This window comes from Epinephelus moara, chromosome 21 (assembly GCF_006386435.1).
Source record: "Epinephelus moara isolate mb chromosome 21, YSFRI_EMoa_1.0, whole genome shotgun sequence".
Taxonomy (NCBI): domain Eukaryota; kingdom Metazoa; phylum Chordata; class Actinopteri; order Perciformes; family Serranidae; genus Epinephelus; species Epinephelus moara.
Window position 1 is genome coordinate 20,885,908 of NC_065526.1, and position 20,827 is coordinate 20,906,734.

The 20,827-nt window shown below is 40.8% G+C and overlaps 2 protein-coding genes across 2 annotated transcripts in view; one reads left to right on the forward strand and one right to left on the reverse strand.

The window, feature by feature from the left end:
* Nucleotides 1-537: 537 nt before the first annotated feature.
* rnf182 (ring finger protein 182) lies at nucleotides 538-2,145 on the reverse strand. Its single transcript, XM_050074745.1, has one exon. It carries the CDS (start codon nucleotides 1,851-1,853, stop codon nucleotides 990-992), a length of 864 nt encoding a protein of 287 aa, XP_049930702.1. The 5' UTR covers nucleotides 1,854-2,145; the 3' UTR covers nucleotides 538-989.
* Nucleotides 2,146-8,201: 6,056 nt separating this feature from the next.
* Nucleotides 8,202-20,827, forward strand: part of retreg1 (reticulophagy regulator 1) — a 48,225-nt gene continuing 35,599 nt past the window's right edge. The window contains exons 1-3 of the mRNA XM_050074738.1: nucleotides 8,202-8,437; nucleotides 11,008-11,114; nucleotides 14,190-14,220. Coding sequence (XP_049930695.1) covers nucleotides 8,241-8,437; nucleotides 11,008-11,114; nucleotides 14,190-14,220 — 335 coding nt within the window. The 5' untranslated portion in view covers nucleotides 8,202-8,240. The remainder of the gene's footprint in view (nucleotides 8,438-11,007; nucleotides 11,115-14,189; nucleotides 14,221-20,827) is intronic.

Sequence of the window (20,827 nt, forward strand, 5' to 3'; positions counted from 1 at the left end):
GGCAACGTCAGGCAAGGTAGCAGGGGGCCTTTGCTACTGCTAGCTCTCTAAAGTCGGTTCAGTGAGTCTGGGCTTTTACATGTGTGCAGTTGAGATCACAGTGAAGGCAGGGTTTAAAGATGAGCGTGGTCCAAGCAAAGGCGACAGGAGTAGGGGGGGTAGGAAGTAGGAAAGGGGTCCCTGTCCCTCCACTTTACACTCTCAGATTGCTATAGAGACTGGACTGATCCCAGCACAAGATGGTTCCTAGTTTTAAGATCTTATTGATTTCTTTTACAGGGTCTTTCTCACCCTGTAAAAGAAAAAAAGGCTGGCTGAGTTGGTTTCATCTTTTAAATCACCTTTAACAGGCTTTACCTGGTAACCATTTTTTTTCAGGATCAAACTATTGTATATCTCGTGTCTCCTCAATATGCCTCTATCAAGGTGAAAAACATCCTGATCTCCCTTTTTGGTGCATTAAAAGTATTTTTCCCAGGTGACAACACTCTGCTGCTCATGCGGATTTCAAGAACTGTCGGGACTTCATGATGTTAAAGTTCACATTTGATGCTTTTATGGCTGTAACACAATCTGAAACAAATGAGATCCACAGGTGTCAGAGACAGTAATTATTAACACCTTAAATACCTTCAGGTTTCTCACTACAACAGTCGGCCGATATGCATAATATTTAGCAGATTCCACCAGAACTGGCATTAAAGTTTCAGCTAAATCTGACACTTTGAGCTCTATCAGGTAATTAGTCAGCTACCAAGCTAAACAAAGCACAAATTAACATGTATAATAATGAAAAGCCCCAAACTGTGAGCTCCATTTGTAATGTACAGAATGTGCTTGCTCTCTTCTCCAATAAAGAAAAGGAGCATTTTTTTCTGCTATTGAAGTGTTTCCATGGTCAGTTACACAGTAACATCCCCATTAGTGAATTCTGGAGATCCATTGTCAAGCATATTCAAAGCAAACCATTGCCCATTCATCTGGTCCCATTACGGAGGCATGCAGTCCCACAACTCATGGCAGATACACTGGCAGAAGCCGTACACCATGATCATGACGAGGCTGGCAGGAACCAGGCTCACCAGCAGCACCCCGAGTGTTGTCCTCTGCATGATGAGCAGGTAAACCCCCATGGGCAGCGAGCTGAAGTACAGCAGCCCCAGCACCCACACCAGAGCCCGAGCCGAGGTCTGGCACAGGAGGGCCGCACAGTTCCACACCGTCCACCTCTGCGTGATGGACGCCATGGAGTCCAGACTTGATGAGCGGTAGCCTCGGTTTGATGTGTGAGATCCATGTGGCTGGTGGTGGAGGTGGAGGTCCTGTGTGGAAATAGGCATCGGCGGAGGCTCCATGATGGTAATGACCACAAAGTTAGGGGACCCTCGAATGGAGGAGTAGGTGGTGGAGGAAGAAGACGCAGATGAGGAGGAGGAAGGGGGCATCACAGGTAGGTTGCTGCCCATCAGCGAGCTCAGGCGCCTGGGGCTGAGGAGCAGCTCCGTGGTCGCCTCCTGGTGGAAGTGCAGGTTCCTTTGATTCCTGCTTTGGAGGGCCAGTGCCGCCACCAGGTTGCAGTCATCTGGCAGGCTGCTCACCGCCTCTCCAGGCAGTCTGGTTATGTAGCGGCAGAATGGGCACACAACAGCATTGGGAGGTGACTCACCCAGGTCCAGGATCTTAGCGAGGCATTTGGCGCACAGACGATGGCAGCACTCGAGCACCTTTGGCCTACGACTTGCCAGGTTGTACGCACAGTAGCAGATCTTACACTCCAGCTCCTCTGTGCTCAGTATGTCCACGTGGCCACCACCACCTCCACCATCCTCAGGGCTTTGCAGCTCAATCGTCATCCTCCCCCTGAACTCTATCCTGCGTCGAGATCAACAGAAAAATCCAACCAACAGCTCAGATCCAGGCTCAGCAGCGAGGGGCATGGCAAGTTTCCCATAGATGGAGACGGTGACAATGGTCCACTCCACTGAAGGTCTGGGGTTCATTATGACTGTCCAACAGGCTCCTGCAGTGTATGTGTGTGTGTGTGTGTGTGTGTGTGTGTGTGTGAGAGAGAGAGTGAGAGATTTGGGAGCTGATGAGGGAAGTCCCTCGTGAGTTCTGGCCTCTGGGGTTGGCCTGCCTCTGAGCAGTTGGGGTAACGCTGCTTCGTTTGGGGCAAAAAAGCCTTTCATAGGCCGCATGAAAAAAAGGGAGAGAAAGTGAGAGAGACAGAAAGAAAGACATGAGAGAGAAAGAGAGAGAGGGAGAGAGGGAGAGAGATAACTGTTAACACAGCATTAGAAGAGAACAAACAGAGGCGAACGGACAACAAAGCAAAGCCTGTACAAACCAGAGCTGGAATTTTCGAGCCTGATCTTTTGTTGCTCAGTGAAATTCAGTCCAATTAGTGGCTCACACACACACACACACATACACACACACGAAACACACACAAATATAGTGTCTGCACGATATGTTTAAGTGTGTGTAAGTATGAGTTTGTGCACACTGTGTGTACAAGTCATCGCAATAAATTAGTGTGTGAGCTTCACTGCGAGTGAATGCACACTTGAATGAATGAATGTGTGTGTCTGTGAGTGTGTATATGTGTGAGACAGTGTGTGTGTTCTCTCTGTTTCATATCCCTCTGTTTTGCAGTTTTTTTTTTTAAATTAAACAAATCTCTTTGCAGCTAAATAAATCTCACCATCGCTTTTTTCTTGGACAACACATTCTCACTCCAACCTCGTCACATATTGACGTTTTGGTCATGGACTTTCCACGTCCACATATGAAGTGCAAGGTACCCTGGGTGTGTTGGCTGCTGACGTTCTGCGACACTGTGTCAAGTTCTGCCTGTCACATGCATTGTCTTCTTTCAAAATACACTTCCGTTTTCACTGGTAATTTAACGTTTACATACAGTCTCTTTCAAAATAAAAGCACTCTGTCAGTATAACATAGCGAATTGACTTTTTTTTCTTCAATAACAAAAACGTGTGGTTAGGTTTAGGAAAATAGAACAGGATTTGGTTTTAGACCAGTGTTTGCTTCCCGCACGACTGTAAAGCCAAATCCTGTTCTCTTTTCCTGAACCCAACCACGTGCGTTAGTTATTGAAGGAAAAAAATGTTAATATGTAAACTGTATATTTCCTGTGAAACGGAAGTGTATTTTGAAAGAAGGTAATGCATGTAACAGGCGAAAGTTGACACTGTGTCCCAGAACGTCAACAACCAACTTGACAGTACCTTGCATGATGCTTTTTTAATGAACTCTGGCACCTTAAGCTGCTCTCACTCTGCCAGGCGGTAAATGGCAGCCTCCACTAATTTCAATGAGGGGGAGGCGGCAGAGGGGATTCAGCTTCGAACATGGCAGTAGGGGTATGAAGCAGTTGCTGCCCTTGTGAACGATACTGAGTTCACCACGTTGAACTTCGGGCAGTAGCTGCCTGATTTTTGACCATCAAATAGAAGGTATCATGTAAGCAGAAAGACGACAAGATGGAGGAGCTGATAATGTTGGTGTCTGAACACAGCGTCAGCAACTTATGAAGACAACCACAAGAAAAACTGGACCTGCAATATTTGTTAATTTCAATGATTTCTATTGTCTTACTACATTATGCAGCTATTTACATGATGCCGACGTTCTCTGAAGCACCTGCCTGTCAACACAGCTCTGGACTGTAGTGGTAGCAGCTGCTTTTAAGAACACTTGCATTTTTTGGGGAACACTCCTGTGGGTAGGCGGTTGTCAGGATGGTTATCGTGTGGTGGTTTAAAGGCAGCTTAATGTATATTAAAAGTACGAATAAACATTCCAAGTGTGAATCAGTTTATTTTCCCTGTGAATTAGAAAGTGTTCAGGGGCCAGATTTGGCTGGAAGTTGAATGTCACTGCATTAGATCAAAACTTTTGGCATGAAATTTTATTCTTGTCCTTGGAAATAGGCTAGTAGCATGACAAAAACAAATCTAACTCATTGTCTACATACTTAATGTAGAGATTTTAACCCCAAGTGGGTTTGCTCATTTGTCACAGAGATGAAAATCATAGCAGCTGCAGAGCTTCATGTCAGCAGAACCACAGCGGATCCATCCCGATGACAGCTGAAGCAACTGCTGCGTGATAGGGTCGAAAGGTCAAACTTCAAACCTGTCTTGAGAACAGACCTGTAGGTGTGAGTCTGTGTTGCAAGAAAAAAGAGAAGCTTGGCGTAGTGGTGTGGAGCGAAGGGGCGGCCCCGGCAGTGGAAAGTGGAGCAGGTCATTGTTGGAGATCACGGTTTGGCACTGAGCTCTGATCTTGATTCAGGTCCAGAACAGTGCAGGCGGTGGTGTAAAATGGGTCATCTTCTCTTTGTAGTTCTTAGTTTCGCCGTTACTTCCCAAGACTGGTTCATTCTGACTCTGTCATGTGTGGCAAACGGCCCAGTCCACTGTCTGTCATACAGCGTCTCCCACACACAGGCGGTATTCATCAAGCTATCATTGTATTTGCTGGATAAATTGTTTAGGACATAAAATTACAAGTTTACAAGTCACAGTAGTGTTATTCAATGACCTCAAAGATTGTTACAAAGCCAAATGTATGTTTTCTGTGACTGCAGGTGCGTGAGTGTTCCTGGGCAGACCATTGAGGTTGTTTTATACTACAAAATGAACTGAATTTGGCAAATTGGCAGGACTGGGCCCAAAACGATGCCTCCTACGGTACTTGGCTTCAAGGCTGAGCGAAACTTGTCAAAACTCGGCATTGGTCACCACTCCTGCCTGATGCACAGAGCATTCCGTGTGACACTTGTGTACTCTCTCTGGTGTGGTGTGATGAATCAGGAACAAACTGTCACTTTTTGGCTCAAACCAGTTGATTATCCTGACAACAGAATGATATGAGGTCCCCCACAGCCGGCTTTGTGGCAACGAGCTCCAGAAAATACTAAAACAAAGACACAAATAATTTGGCTAACTGCTGGTAAGCAAGTTACACCATGGCAGATTTCTGATGAGGCTCCAATCAAGCCAGCGGAGTCATCCATAACATGATCTCAGTCCAACAAATGACTCTGCGGCCAATATCATCACAAAAGCATCATTATGATAATTGGAAGACCTTTTTTAACATACACTTTAACCAACAAAAACAAACTTGTTCAGTAAAGGTTATATACTAATAAGTAGGAGTGTGTTGATAAATGCACCACACTGTACTATTAATATTGTGTTGTATTTGTAATGATTTAAACCTTTTTTTTTAAAGCTGCAGTAGGTAATTTTTGACCACTAGGGGGCAGAAAAATAAACTAACTCCAATTTAAAATCTAGCAAAAACAAAGCAATGTTACCATTTTGTAGCTGTCATATTAGTGTCCGATATTCACTGTCTGTTAACCTCCAGTTTGGTCTGCATAAAGTTCTGTGAAAAATATTTGGCTATTTAGCGTCTAGATTTTCCTAGAGTTGTCTTACTTTGGTCTGGATCAGGGACTAATTTTGTTACAAAGCTGCATAATTGCCTAGAGTTGGTTTGTGTTCTCACGGCAGCATTTACAAGCGGACCAGATAAAATGTCTTGTGTGAGAAAGCTGCTCTTGATTGGTCAGAATTTCCATGCGTGAAAAATCCAGGAAGTAAACCAAACGTTGAAGAAGAGTACACTTGCAAGATAAATGTGACACTTTCTAATGTCACAATGGAGGGACAACTACGCAGGTTGATTTTAGCGCTGCTCATCGTGGACTATATTGCTGTCATTGTTCATTTTAGTCAAACCATACAGTTTGAAAACGAGGCGCGGCTCCAACTAGAAAACAATGTTTTGATGCATTGGATGTGCTGAATGTGCATATTAAGGCAGTACAGGAGGAGGTGCACATTAATAATCCTCCAGGACTATAACATACTCATGTTTAACCCAAACAATGTGTCATGTGACTGCAGCTGGTTCAGATCGAGGTCGGAACACATTCTCACCACAAATTAACTGCACCAGAGTTCGCTTGTAACCAGACTGAGACCACCTCTTCAAGAAGGTCTCGGTCCTGTTGTTTTAGTGCGTATCTGAGTGCGTTTGGTGTGTTCGCACCTGCTCACACAAACTGCACTTAGGGGGCAAATGGACTTGAGCTTGATTGAACTGAACCAAACAGGGCAGGTGTGAAAGCACCCTGAGATTGTCTGCTGTTTAGCGCGGATCAAAATATAAAAATTACATACAGGTTTATATATCTATTGATACATATTGACACTGAATATTTAAATTGGTTTAAATACTTATATTCCACAGTATCGATACACTGGCACCAGCTGTGCTTTCATGCTTGCGCTTATTGTTAATGTTTACGAGAGTCATTTTGTTGTTTTCTGCTACTAACCAAAAAAGTCAAAGTTGTTGTTGTCATTGTCATGTTATAGCCAGGTTATATTCATCTTTAAATAAAAAATTGTAATCATATGCCCTCAGTGTCTCAATGTTGATATTTTTCAATGAATGTTTATGAAGTTAGAAATTCCAGTATCGAGACAACATTCGTGACAACACTAATGCCGGCTATACGGGATCATGGGGAGTACCACCATACATATATATATATATATAGTATATATGTGTGTGTGTGTGTGTCTACGTGTATAGGTTGAATCAGTATCAGTATAGACTTCAACATAAAGAAATGACGTCACACACACACACACACACACACACACACACACCCACACACACACACACACAAACCTGACGTCAGTGACCTGAACCACAACAAAACAAGCATCAGCTGAAGTCTCGAGCTGCTTCAAGTCAGAAAAAAAAAACTGGACTGGATGAAACAGGAAGTTCAGCGATTGTGTCTTTCACAATAAAAGGCATACATTGAAAAACAGTTGGTCAGAGAAATGAAATTCAATAAAATTTCAGTAGGTACTCTTCCTCTTTATGTACACTTCCATGGCTGTCAGCTGGACTTCCAGGGGAGGCTCAGCAGTCACATTTACCAAATAGACCTCAGTCATTGCTGATTTTTCTTTTTTCAAAGTTGGAGAATTTTCATCGAATTTTACTTCAGATTTTTCAGATGGTACTGTGATTTTGAAACACTCATCCTCTAAAAATATAAAAATAGACATTATTGGTTGTTGTTCTTTCAATAACAGTAATGCAAGTCAAAACATAGTTTGCACACATCACACATTTACTGTCTTTTTGTTTCTTTTAATTGAAACCCTGCAAACAGTAAGGTTATTGAGTATTTTACGAGAAAGGGGAAATATTTGAGATAAGCTAGAAAATTAAACAGAATTTTGTGTAGAAGACACATGTTTTCCCCCTCCTATCTTAGTTAAGCTTATCAACTTATTGCTTCCTAGATTTATTTCTTCACCCCCTTTCGACTCTCAGGTTCACATTGGCAACCACTGCCAGGGGTGTTGTAGCGGGGGGAAAAGTGGGACTGATTACCCAGGGCCCCAGTGGGAGGGGCCCACTGGAAAGCCTGGGATGAAAAGTTGGGTTGGTTGGTTTAGTTGGTTTGCTTGGTTAGTGACCGTCGGTTGTACACTACTTTTTGCAATGCATTATGGGATACATTGAGTCCATGTATGTAACTGCAGCGCTCCAAGGAAATAATAGCCATGCATCATACAGATGTCTTTTAAAGTTTTCTTTCCATACTTCACTCCTCCACAGACACCTAGACACTGTGAAAACGTGTGCGCCTCTTGGAACGTGCTGCATATTATTAATGTGGGGCCGTATGTGCTTCCTTTGCAACCATGTCGGCTCTCTGCTGTGTAGCCATGTTGGTTCTATCTGCCGCCATACTGCCTCAGCCCATAATGCAACACGTGCGACCCCTGAACTCTAGTCATGTGACCTATTACTCTGGATCAAAAAAATAAACTTACATAAAGAACAATACATTTTCTTTAACTGAACAATATTTTTTAAAGGTGGCGTGTTTTAAAATATCTTAAATTAAAGCTACCTTTTTCAACTACAATGACAACGTTAATGAAATTATGACAAAATGTCTCTCAGACTGTTGCACACTATATAGGGTATGATAATATTTATGTTTAGATTGTATAGACATTATACACATTAGTAAGGTTGCAGTTTCAATGACCTTTATTTTTGAAAACCCAGCATCGGAAGTACTATCACAAACCATCCGGTTAACTTGACACTGGTCTCTTTGCTGGAGGAGCGGAGCGGCAGAGCGGAGGGGCCCCGGTCGTTTTCCAATGCTGGGGAGCCGGGAAACAGGAACCGCGGGCGGCGAGGAGGCGGCTGCCAGGCCGCCGGGGCCGCTGAGCCGGGGACACCGCGGGGAGGAGACGCCTCCCTGCCGCGTAGGGTATCGTCTCACCGGCCTGGTCAACTGGAGGCAGAGACCGTGCAGGACTTCAGCGCTGTTTGCTGCAGCCAACACGGTGATCTGGTAGGCACCATGACGCAGGGATATCACACAGGCTCCCATCCTGATTACACTGAGCTCCTGGTAATTAACGGAAACATTATTATGACTTTGGATTGACCCCAAAACCTCAGTTTAACATCATAATCATATTTATATGGCTTTAATTAGATTTACAGCCATCTTTTGTTTTTGCTTAAAATCATTTTATCCTACAATAGACTACTCTAATTATGTTTTTAAAGGCATGCAGTGCCTGTTTGTTCACAGTTCCAGCAACATTGAACAAAATCAATGGTATTCTTTAGGGACTGTTCTTTACTCAGTGAGGTGGCTGGGGTGTGACTGTTTTTTTTTTTTTTTTTTTAAATTGTAATTTTGACCCTCTGGAAAGCTACAAATATTTTTCCTTGAGCCTCCCTGAGTGACTGGTGGGAAATGCATGACCCTCCCTCACACATAAACTAGTTATTAGATTTTTAAAATAAAAGTTAACCCTTAAATACCTGAACAAAAAGGCTTGATTTCTTTTAAAAACGTGGGAAGAAGACACTGAGCAATGAAAGAAGAAATGACCCAAAAAAATGGCAAGAAAGTAAAAAGAGAAAATTCAAAGAAAAAATTTAAAAGAAAAGAAAGTTCAAAACAAACAAACTATGAAATGACCTGGAAAGAGTGCTTAAAAATTAAAATAGTAATTTTGTGATATAATTTTAAAACGTAATAATGATAGTAATTATGAATATAGTTTTTCTTTAGATGTTTTCTATTTTCCCTAGTTTTTGTTTTGAAATCATTTTCTAAATCTTTTTTTTTTTTTTTTGCAATTCGTGGGACATTTCTTAAGTTGCTCGTTGACTTTTTTCCCCCATGTTTTTGAAAGAAGTGGCACCAATTTGCTCAGGGTTTAAAGGTTTAAAGACTTGCGAAAGGCGTCCGAAAGTAGCACAACAAAAGAGATGTTGCTCCAGGTTTCAAAGAAAGGAAGCCTCGGTTTTTCACTCGTGTCCTTCATGCTAAGTTATTGTTGACGAAATATCACTATTTATATACACAGTTCGTTGCACATGATGTGTCCAAGGACCATCGGAAATTTGAAAATCCAACAATAATTTCTGTTCTTACAGGTTCTGGCTGTGATAAATTGTGTAATTTTTTAAATGAAAACATGCCCTCCGAACCAAATTTGAGGTAAATAAATGCAAAATACAACTATTTAAATTCATATGCACCTCCCCTAAGCAAAAATCTTTTTTTTAAAAATATCTGACACGCCTCCCCCTTGTTGCGCCCCCTCATAAGTAACAAACAGTCCCTTAGATCTCATGATGTCACTAAAATATTCAGATGATATTAAAAATATGAGGATTGCAAATAGTTTACATTGTTTATCCTGTTTGTGTGTAATTGTTTTCAGAATATCTTATAGTTTCTTATATTAGGCTGTATAAATTCACAATCATATCCCACTGTATGTCCTCAATAGTGGGGAAATACTAAATATTCGGACACTGGAATCAGCCTTATCATATACACCATATAGGTTATTATATTTTTTTATATATACTGTTTTATGTTAACTCCCCGATGTTGCTAAAAAAGAAACACCTCACCCTCAGAAATTTCGTTCACATTTTATTAGAGCCCGACCGTCACTGGATTTTTAGGGCTGATTTTGATATTACAAAGTAAAAAATCTAGATTTTGATATACTGGTTGATATTCCACCCATCTATATATAGATCTATATCTATATATCTTTTTCTATATATATTTATATCTGTCTGTCTTTGTATCTATACATTGCAATTATGGCTCAAATATGGTTATCAAACACTTTCTTACACATTTTTATTTTTTTTTACAGTTTAACAGTGAACTTTATTGCCAAAAATGACATCAGTGCACTGAAACATTAAACGCCAGTAGGAATTTAATTATTATGAATCACTCCAAGCATTTTTTTCCTGATTATGTTCTTTAAAATCACATCAGTGCACATCAGACAGCATAAACGCTGTTACCGATATATCTGTGAGAGGCCAATATCTGCAGATACAATCAGCTGATACATTTTATATATTCATTTAACAGTTAAATTGTATTTTCTGTACATTTATATCCCCATACACAGTGGCCTCAGTGGTCTGATTCCTCTGGAGAAATACAAATTTTATTTATTTGAATTTATTTTTTAGCCTAAAAACAGTCAAATGAAAAAAATACAGACTTAAAAAACAAATAAAAAAGAAAATCAGCCCATAAAAAACTCACCATATGTAATTTATGTGTAATATTAGAAACTCCTCCTCCCCCAAATTCCCAAAGACAACACAGAGGACAGGGAAATAGACTGCAAGGTCTTTGTAATGCTGCGTAATAAATAAAGGAGAAAATTAAAGAAATCATAATATAGATTAGGATATGATCCAATATGGTCACTCTTAACATCCATTAGTACCATCAGACAGTAAACTTCAGTTCCGTCATTGCTACGAGCAGCTAACAGCAAAGATGACACACACTGATACGACATGATGCTGTCACAAACTGCTGTCTGATGTGAGTGAAACCTTTGTTTTGTTCCTCTTCAGGTTCGTGGCCTTCAGCTCTCTGCGAGCCTACAGCCTCCTGACCGTCCTGCTGGCTCTGCTGGTCGTCACGGTGACCGCAAGAGATGTCGCTCGGTCCAGATCCACAGGTAACACCAAATGACCCTATACTGTGTAATATACACTCACTGGCCACTTTATTAGGTACACCTCACTAGTGTTGGGTTGTCAGAACTGCTTTAATTCTTCGAGGCACAGATTCAACAAGGTGCTGAAAACATTCCTCAGACACATCTCCCTCAACAATAACACATGCTTTAAAATGTCCCCCTTGATATACTGATGAAAAATATAGCTGCATTTGTTCATGATAAATAATATAATAGGAATTAGTTTTATATTTTTCATTTTTTTCTGACACCCAGACCACCTGCCCTTTAAAGCAGTTAGTCAATGAATCGAGAAAATATTGTAAATAATCTTCAACCGCTGAGCTGCTGGAGTCCAGCTCAGACTACCAGATGATTTCACCCTGATGGTGACTCGTTAGCCTGATGAGAAAGGACGAGTCTGAGATGAGGATGACACACAGATGGTGACTCATCAGTCTGACCGTCGCTCACTGTTACCCTCCTGTTTAGACGCACGTGTTCTACATGCCAGTGATGTTTTTAACCAGCATGATGAAAACAAGATGCAACTCATCACTGTGTGTTTCGATTATCCAGAGAGATGATAAAAGCTTTTTCTTTTTATTCACTGTGGCTCTGACCCTTGTACCTCTTAATATTGGCTGACTGTAAATCCTGCCAAGCCTACAAATGAGGCTTAATGAACACAGAGTAGAGAGGAAGTCCACTTTAACACTCATATTGACTGTGCTGTTTATACTTCTAGGTCCCTTTTTTATTTGTTGTATGTTTCTTCCTGTGGGCCGCCTGAACGTACAGCACGTAATGCCACATACAGATGCTGCCAGTTGGTACAATAAAATAGCAGGAAATATATCAGGGATCTCAAACATCAGAAGTAAATGTTAAAATATTACAGAACGACGCCTTGATATTTAACCATCATTTGGGACAAAATGATGCTCTATGAGAGGAGACGCACAGAGAGTGACTGCTGCACTCTGAGGAGGTCAGATAGTGTTGCAACAAGGCATGCACGATATATAATTGGCCGATACATATCAGCCGATAATGGGACATTTGTAATATGATGCATTATTCCGATAATTGAAATTATATTATTAGCGTCTACACACCCGACACAGTGGGTGGCGCTACATGTACCTTTAAATTTGGTTTGCAAAGGCCAATAAACACAGAGAAGAAGATGAACAACAACTGCAGCACGTTGTTTACAGGGCGAAACATGTCGAGGGGGGGCTGGGCGATATGGACAGAAATTCATATCTTGGTATTTTCAGGCTGACAGGTGATACATGATATATGTGTCTGTATTTTCTACAAAATGAGCTGCATGTTTGGTTGCAAGTCAAAGCCACATTTGAGATGCCACATGCACTTTTATAAAAACAGACTGCGATATAAAATAAATAGCAGGGCTGAACTTTTTGCACACAACACTGGAGCTACAGAGGTTTAAAGGTTTGCAGCACAGGACACAAAACACGAGTATAAAAGTATCAAGTAGTTTTGAAACAACTAAAAATCTTTGAGAGAGAGTTAAAAAGTCGTTTTCCATCTGTTGGCCTTTCAGATGAATCTAATGCTAGAAAATTATTTAAATATTTTTGTTCATTTTGTTTATATATTGTCTAACTGTCACACTATAGACTGCAACTAACAAGAAGACCAGCGATGAGCTACGATCCACCTCACACACAAACTAGCAGCGCAGCGCTATACTGCACGTGTGCTACTGCGGTAAATTCATTCACATGTAACATATAGACCGATGTCTCACTGTAGACTATTTACAGACTCTGTTACAGACTCTGTTGTTAAACTTATTAATAACCCCTAACCATGTGGTGCTACAGTTAGCGATTATTTGTATCGTTACCTGGCAGCCTAGTCTGGAGCACGTCTCTTTCTCTGGCTGTATGTGTGTGAGACACAGCCGTTTGTCTGTCTGAGTCTGTTAATGAGTGAGGTGAATCAATAGCTCATCGCTATTCTACTCGGTAGTTGTAGGCTAGTTGATCGTGGGACGGTGAGATGGTGCCCAGGTGTGTTTATAAAGATGCAGTGTGACGATATAAACATGTTATACGCCAGATGTAATGCGGACCTGCCGACGTGCATATGAGTCAGCTGTCAGTGTTTGTCTCTGTTAATAGAGACTCCACTCTGCAGTGTAGTTTATACACTTTACTGATACACCAGAGAATCACACAGTAACACTGGGCTTCATCATCTCCCTTTGTCTTACTGTCAACTATAAATTCAGTACTGATTAAAAGTAATTTTAACTTCATATCCTTGTATTAATTCTGTTCATCTGTAGTGTAGGGTTATATGGGCACAGGGGTGATGAGGGTAGATCTAATGTTGGCAGGTATGAAGAGTCAGAACTGTTTTTTGTTTTTGTTGTATTACAGTTATGTATTATTAATTTGGTTAGGTCAGAGCTATGGAATATTAAATCCTCCATATTTTCTTACTACACCTTTCACTACTATCCTTTCCTACCCTCAGCTGTACATAAACTACAGGTTATACACTTCTTTTTAAAACACAAAAATGTGAAATTATCGGTATGGTATCGGTTATTGGCAATGAGAAGCAGGTTATTATTGATTATCGGTATCCGTTGAAAAAACTCCATATCTGCGCATCCCTAGTTGCAGCCACAGTAGCATCCAGCTGTTATCTGCAACATCTCTGCATCTGCATCCTGCAACCTCCCACAGCTCTAAGTACAAACTGTCCACATATTTTTGTTCACTTTTATTCTTAATGTTTTAGCACTGTATAAACATTTAAAAGCACCGTATAAACATGTAGTAAACAGGATGTATAATGTAGCAGTGAGCAGGTTAAAGGAGATTTGAAGTGTTTATGAATGTACCGTATTGGTCAGCAATAATAACTTCTGTGTAGATATATACAACTGCCTTTTCCTGTCTTGTCATTCATTATCTGTTTATACAGCGTCCTTATTTTTATTAGTCATTTTACTCTCATTATTATGCCATTTTCCAGAGATGTGACCTACTCAGTGATGATGAATAATAGATGTCCTCTCTCCCACAGGAGCTCACTTATGGCGCAGCATGACTGCAAGGTAGGACACTGAAGTGCATCTGAGGTGGATGTGTGTTTGTGTGTGTGTTTGGTGTTGGGCAGAGCATTTTAAAGTGAAAGTAGGAAAAAAACCAGACATTCAAAACTAGAACCCTGAGGGACCCCACAGGTGGTGTCTGACTTTTCTGAGGAGTGGTGACCCAAGGATGCAAGGTACGATCAGAACCACCTCAGAACCAATCCTGAGAGACCAACCCAGTTCTCTAGTCTGCACAGTAAAGAGTACAGTAAATAGACAGAAGAAAAGACAGAAGACATTTTAATTCTGGTCAGTACTATGTCAATTTTTTTGTACAGACAGTTTAAACATTATGAAAGTGTAATTTCTGCCATTTCTCCATCAAAACAATAAGAAAAGACACACTTTAAAGGCGTTGTGAAGTCACAAGGGGCCATTTATTGCCAGTGAAAATCTATCTGACTTGACTCAGACATAAATCATGTTTACAGATGAGAAAATGTATAAAAGTTTAAGTCACGTTATGTGTAGGGTTGCAACAGTTTGAGATTTTCACCGTCAGGTAACAGTTTAAAAAAATGTCATGGCAGAATTATTATTATTATTATTATTATCAGTCAGAACGACCCTTAAAGGGATGAAAACAGAAGGTTTCATGTTGGTTAAATTAATGTTATATTACTGTAATTGAAACTTGAAACCGTATCGTATGCTGTAAAGCCCTGTGAGGCAAATTGTGATTTGTGATATTGGGCTTTATAAATAAAATTGATTGATTGATTGATTGAAACCATTTTGCTCATGGAGGTATGTGTTAAAAGTCTCCTTTTTGAAAATAACAAAAAAAATAAATAAAATATACATATATATATATATATATATGATAACCGTCAACTTTTATATCACGGTCACCCTGAAACTCGTATATCACTGCAACCCTACTTATGTCATTTTATTCTCATGAATTAGCCACAAGTCGGACTTTACGTTAAGTTGCTATCTTGCCATTAGCATTAGACGAGTCGACTATACAGCTGCTAGGGGTGGGAGCAAAAATCGAAACAGCATAGTATTGCGATATTTTTGTGTGGCAAAATCGTACCGTCACACAGTGCCAAGCTAAATTAATAATATGACAAATACAAAGTAAACTTTAGGTAGCAAACTAGCATAGTATAATAAATTGTTTTTTTCAGTCCACTAGATACATTTAGCTGTTGCAAAGAAATGGCTGAAGTGAGATGAACAGACTGAAAACTTTATCTTATTAGATAAAACAGATGTTGACAAAGTTTTCCTTTGGGACATAATGTACAGTTGAAGAAAGGTAATAAATCTCAGTATATAGCAGTGTATTTTATCACAATATTCAGTGTATCGCAACATATTTAAAATTGCAATAATATCGTCCGGACCGTCGTGGTGAAGAGGGACCTGAGCCAGAAGGCAAAGCTTTCAGTTTACTGGTCCATCTATGTCCCAACCCTCACCGATGGTCATGAGATTTGGGTAATGACTGTGGGATGGCTGGGCTCAGCCATAGGGATAGGGTAAGGAGCTTGGACATCGGGAGGGAGCTTGGAGTAGAGCCGCTGCTCCCTCGCGTGGAAAGGGGCCCGTTGAGGTGGTTTGGGCATTTGATCAGGATGCCTCCTGGGCAGCTCTTGTTAGAGGTGTTCAGGGTACGTCCAAATGGTAGGAGGCCCCAGGGTAGACCTAGAACACGCTGGAGGGATTACATATCTCATCTGGCCTGGGAACGCCTCGTGGTTCCTGGAAACGGTTGCTGGAGAGAGGGACGTCTGGAATACTTTGCTCAGCCTACTGCCCCTGCGACTTGCTTCAGATAGGCGGTTGACGATGCATGGATGGAAAAATATTGTATCATGACTTAAATGTCGTGACAGTAATATTAAAAATAACCTCATGAGTGTGTTGAATTTTGTTGTAATCTATTGTTGTAAATCTTCTCAGACACTGTTAGTTTACTGACAGTTGGAGCACTTTGAGGTTCAGATGGACATGAAACTCTTTGTCCAGTCATCAGTACAAAAGACAAACTGTTAGAAAACATCCATTTCATTGATGAAAACTCAACAGTACAAGTCTGCAGACAATAAAGTGGAAGGATAGAAGTCCAGTACATTTCACAACATTCCATTAAAAATCTGTGACGTGCCACTAATGGTGGGCTGAAGCTAAAGATTACGAGATTCTGGGTCAGTGTGGGATAAATTCAGCAGCTGTGATGTCAGTGTTTTGTTCCTTATTTCAACATCAAAACATTCTGGATTTACTTCAGCTCTACATGGCAACACCCGCTGAGACCTCTGGGTAGTGTGGCATTTTAGAGCCATGATGAGAAAAACAAAGCAGATGTAACTTTACAGTGAAGAAAAAAACCCACCTCCGACCTCTTTGTTACTCTGTTAGCGAGTAAAGCTTTGGTTCTTTGGCTCTGCCTGCTCATGGTTAACATGGACAATGAAAGTATTTTTGCCTCCTGTGAAATGTTTCTGAAACTAAAACTTTTAAAGATTAATTTCTCTTACATTTGAATCACGCCTTGCTGATATCATGTGCACCAGAAATGTGTGTTGTGTCAAACTGGATGCACAGATGTGCTGTTGAACATACACTCATCTAAATCTGCACTGGATTGTTGAGAAGCTGCAGCTGCACAGCTGATTGGTCACACATGACTGTCTAATCTAATCCTCTCTGAGACCGAACCATGTGACGGCTCAGTTTCAAGTCACAAATCACTCACTCACCTTGTGAAAGATTCATCAATCAGGGACACCGTAGGAAATAATTTGAGAATAAAGCCAAAATATTATTTTACTACTCTGTGGTAGTAAACAGTTGAGAGCAGTGTGCCAGAGCCAAGTGAGTGATGAGGATGACCTCAGGTTTTAGGTTTCACCAATAAGCAGAGAGCGCAGTCATGCCATCGGAAAGTGATTAGTGGGCTCTGTGACTCTGAAAATGATATGAAAGACAGTCAGATGCTTGTCTACAGACAGATCCTGGTACCTGCGGGAGAGCCAAATGAGGGGAGAAGCAAAGGTGACCTGCGGTATCATTTATGAAACAGTGCGTAGCATCCATGGTGTACCAGGGGACAACAGCCCTAAATGGTTTGTGCCAAAGAATATTCTGATTTATAAATCCCTGCGTACACCTGCCAGGGAGCAGTTTCCTTTTATAAATCCCAAATCAACTTGGAATGGTCCGTACGTGAATACGCCTCATATCTCGCCCTCTACAGGCACCTCATGAATGCTGATGTGTTGAAATGAGCCTGCTATGAATGAGTCATGGCAACACCGAGTGTCTGAGGGGGAGAATGTGAAATAGTGAGCAGAATTTGATTTCAGAACTGAAAGGTGCTTATGGAAAAGTTATGTCTCACAACTGCTGGTTTGAATGTTTATGAAAAAGTGGATCTATAAGTAACGTGTGATATTAAATGAAAATTTAATGTATGCACGTTTCATTTCTACAATCTGGCTTCAGTTTACCACCTCACCATCTGCATCACCAGTTTCTCCTGTCTCCAAAATGTGCGTCTGCATGGGTCCTGGACTGTCCATGACAACTTCATATATGGCTGTATTTTCTGCTGTATTTAAATTCTTGTCAACTAAACTAAACTAAACTAAAGTTTCCATATAGGTGTGCACATTCTCCTGTCAAGTTTGTTTTTATAGAACACAACTTTTGTGTGAGAAATGGCGTACTCCTCTTTCAGGCCTCATTTTGGGTGTATGCAGCAGTTATAAATGAGACTCCTGAGCTGTATGCTGGTCATAAAACTGCAGGTCTTCAGAGAGTAAATATATGAGTAGCTGTAGGCCTCAGTATGGACTGTCAGGAAATGCCAAAACATGCAGTCCAGTCTTTATTTAAGCATATTCATTTCATCGTATTTCATTTAATGTTTTGCTGATGGGAAATTTTATGTATATTTTATATATACATGCACGATAATTTTAGCACGTCAGCTGTATCGGCCAATAAAATGAACTATTAGAATCGGGCAACATGCTTTTTTTTATTTTGCACAATGACTGAATATTACATACATTGAAAAGCATTGTATTTCATGTCTCCATCTGCTGGTGGGCCGTCATGATAAGAGTATGCATGCATAGTATGATGTTAATGCCACTACAGAGGAGAGTTGATGATCAGTTAAAAGTAGGTGGAGAAAACAGTGGATATATCGATATCAGTATCAGTTATCAGCCACATATGTTGTTATATATTGGCAAAAAATCCAATATCGTGCCCACCTAATATATATATGTGTGTGTGTGTATGTGTGTGTGTGTGTGTGTGCGCCACTGTGTATAAAAGGAAACAGTATGTACGCTAACTGTGCTACTTTTCAAATGAAAAACTCTGGGAATATGTCTGTGTTATATATTTATCATCTACAAATAGTAGTAATAGTATAGCTGATTTTTTTTTGCTGGATTTACACACCATAATAACTTCTCTGTTTGGATGTGTTTGTCCTACTCTCCTTACATTTGAACTTTTACCACTTGGTGGAGCCTGAGCGCATAAAGAAGGTTCAGGTGACAGTATGAGAGACTTAGTAAACCCCCCACATGACCTTAAACACCAGACTGAGCACAGACTGTAGAATAACAACACAGGATCAACATGCCCAGTCAGTTACTATGGGGTGAAAAAAGAAGAAGAAGGTTGATTTCCTCTCAAAAAACTCGTCTCGGCGTAATGTAACTGTTGAATTAAGCTGCTCTTGTTTATTTTATAGACTTTTTTATTAGATTGATTATTGTGTTGTACTTCCAATGACTTAACTTGATGTTGATCATTCACTGGTGATGCTTTGTTTCGTCCACACACGAAGCAAAATGTAACTAATTTGGCAGCTCTGGCCTCTGCACAGTGAGACACATGTCCTCTTTTGCCTCTCTCCACTGGAGTCACCTATCTGACTGTCACCACTCCCCCCCTGTCATTTGGCACCCCAACTGCATGAAGGGACAGAGCTGTCCTCCCTCTCTGTCTCCACATTCTGTGTGTGGTTCACTTCCTCCTCCTCTTCATCATCATCCACCTGAATATTACTATCTGACCTGTTGAAAGTGAGCTGTCTGAGTTATGCTGCGTTCACACCAAACAGGATACAGATTTTCACATGGCATTACTAAGTGAGTTTGAACGCTATAATATTTTGTGTCGACGCTTCATACGTGCAAATAACTCAGGTCATATTCGCGTTAAATTGCTGAATCGATGAATGAACTTCCACGGGTAAGTCCTCTGTGTCATTCGTCCACAGAGGATCTCAATGCTGATTGGCTATAACAGCACAAATTGGTTGCTGAAGTTCAGATTTTTTTAGCTTGTTTCATTCCCACCGCTTAATTCGCATCATTTGCGCATCGTGTCAATCTCGCCAATGGGAATTTGCATCTAATCACATCTCTACATTGACTTTATATGTAATTCACTCACGCAAATTGGTTTATTCGCGACCGGTGTCTGTGAGCCCCGTTCCTCTGTCTTGTCGTGGCTGTGTCCCACCACCACATCCGAAAAACACAAAAAAATCGAACCTGGTCCAAAAAAGTGCTAAAGTTTCGGACTGTGCGCAAATATGGTTGACACAACATGGGGTTGTACTTATTTTTAGATGTGCAACACTATCAGACGACAAAAACAGATTCAGTGTTGAAAGGCCTTCAGTCTGTACTTCTGTTAATCCACTTTACTTGTCACTGTACTAACTCATGTTTACACTTCATGTTAGCTCACTGCATGGCTGTGCATCTATAGCGCAAGAGCCATATTTTACTGTTTTAACCTTGTTTGGAAAATTGATGCACAAGTACCGTCTTTTATATTTTATATTTCATAACAACAGGTACACAGAAACCTGCTCAGTCACATTTAAAAGCAAGGGAATAAATATTTGTACCATTAACATTTTCGTCACGTCACGTCTCGTCAATGAAAATGAAACAGATTTTGTCTTAGTTTTATTAGCAAGATCTATTTTAGCTCATCATCATCTTGTTTTGATCATGGAAAAAAGGTTGTTGACAGATATTCTCGTCATAGTTTTCGTCAACAAAATTAACACTAATTGCACTTGGTAAAATGGTCCATGCTGTGAATTTCTGACCCTACCAGGCAGACTCAGTCTAGCTTGTGACTGAAAGGATGTAGACTTTGCGTAGAAACCTGCCATTGGCCGCCTATCTCAAACAGAACTCTCCCCTTCCACTTCCTGCGTGTTACCATTATCAAAATCCCCATTGCTACCTAAAACTAGTCTCGCATCGCCATAACAGCACAGCTACACTCACAGATAACTGAACCTCCTACCTGCCAGTCAGACAGCATCAAACCATAAGCCTTCTCCAGTCCGCCCTAAGTGGAGTCCTGCGGGGATCAGCTGTGAAGTTCAGCGGCCGGTGGCTGCTAGCTCCGCTGCCGTTCAGCGGCTAACAATTGGAGCTAACTGCTAACAGCCACCTCTGCAACTAAGAAATTTCAAAAATCCATTCAGCAGCTCCACCATCCACAGTCAGACACACACGGCTGATTATCTACTGCTGGCCGAGTTTGCCAGCCTGTTGCTCAT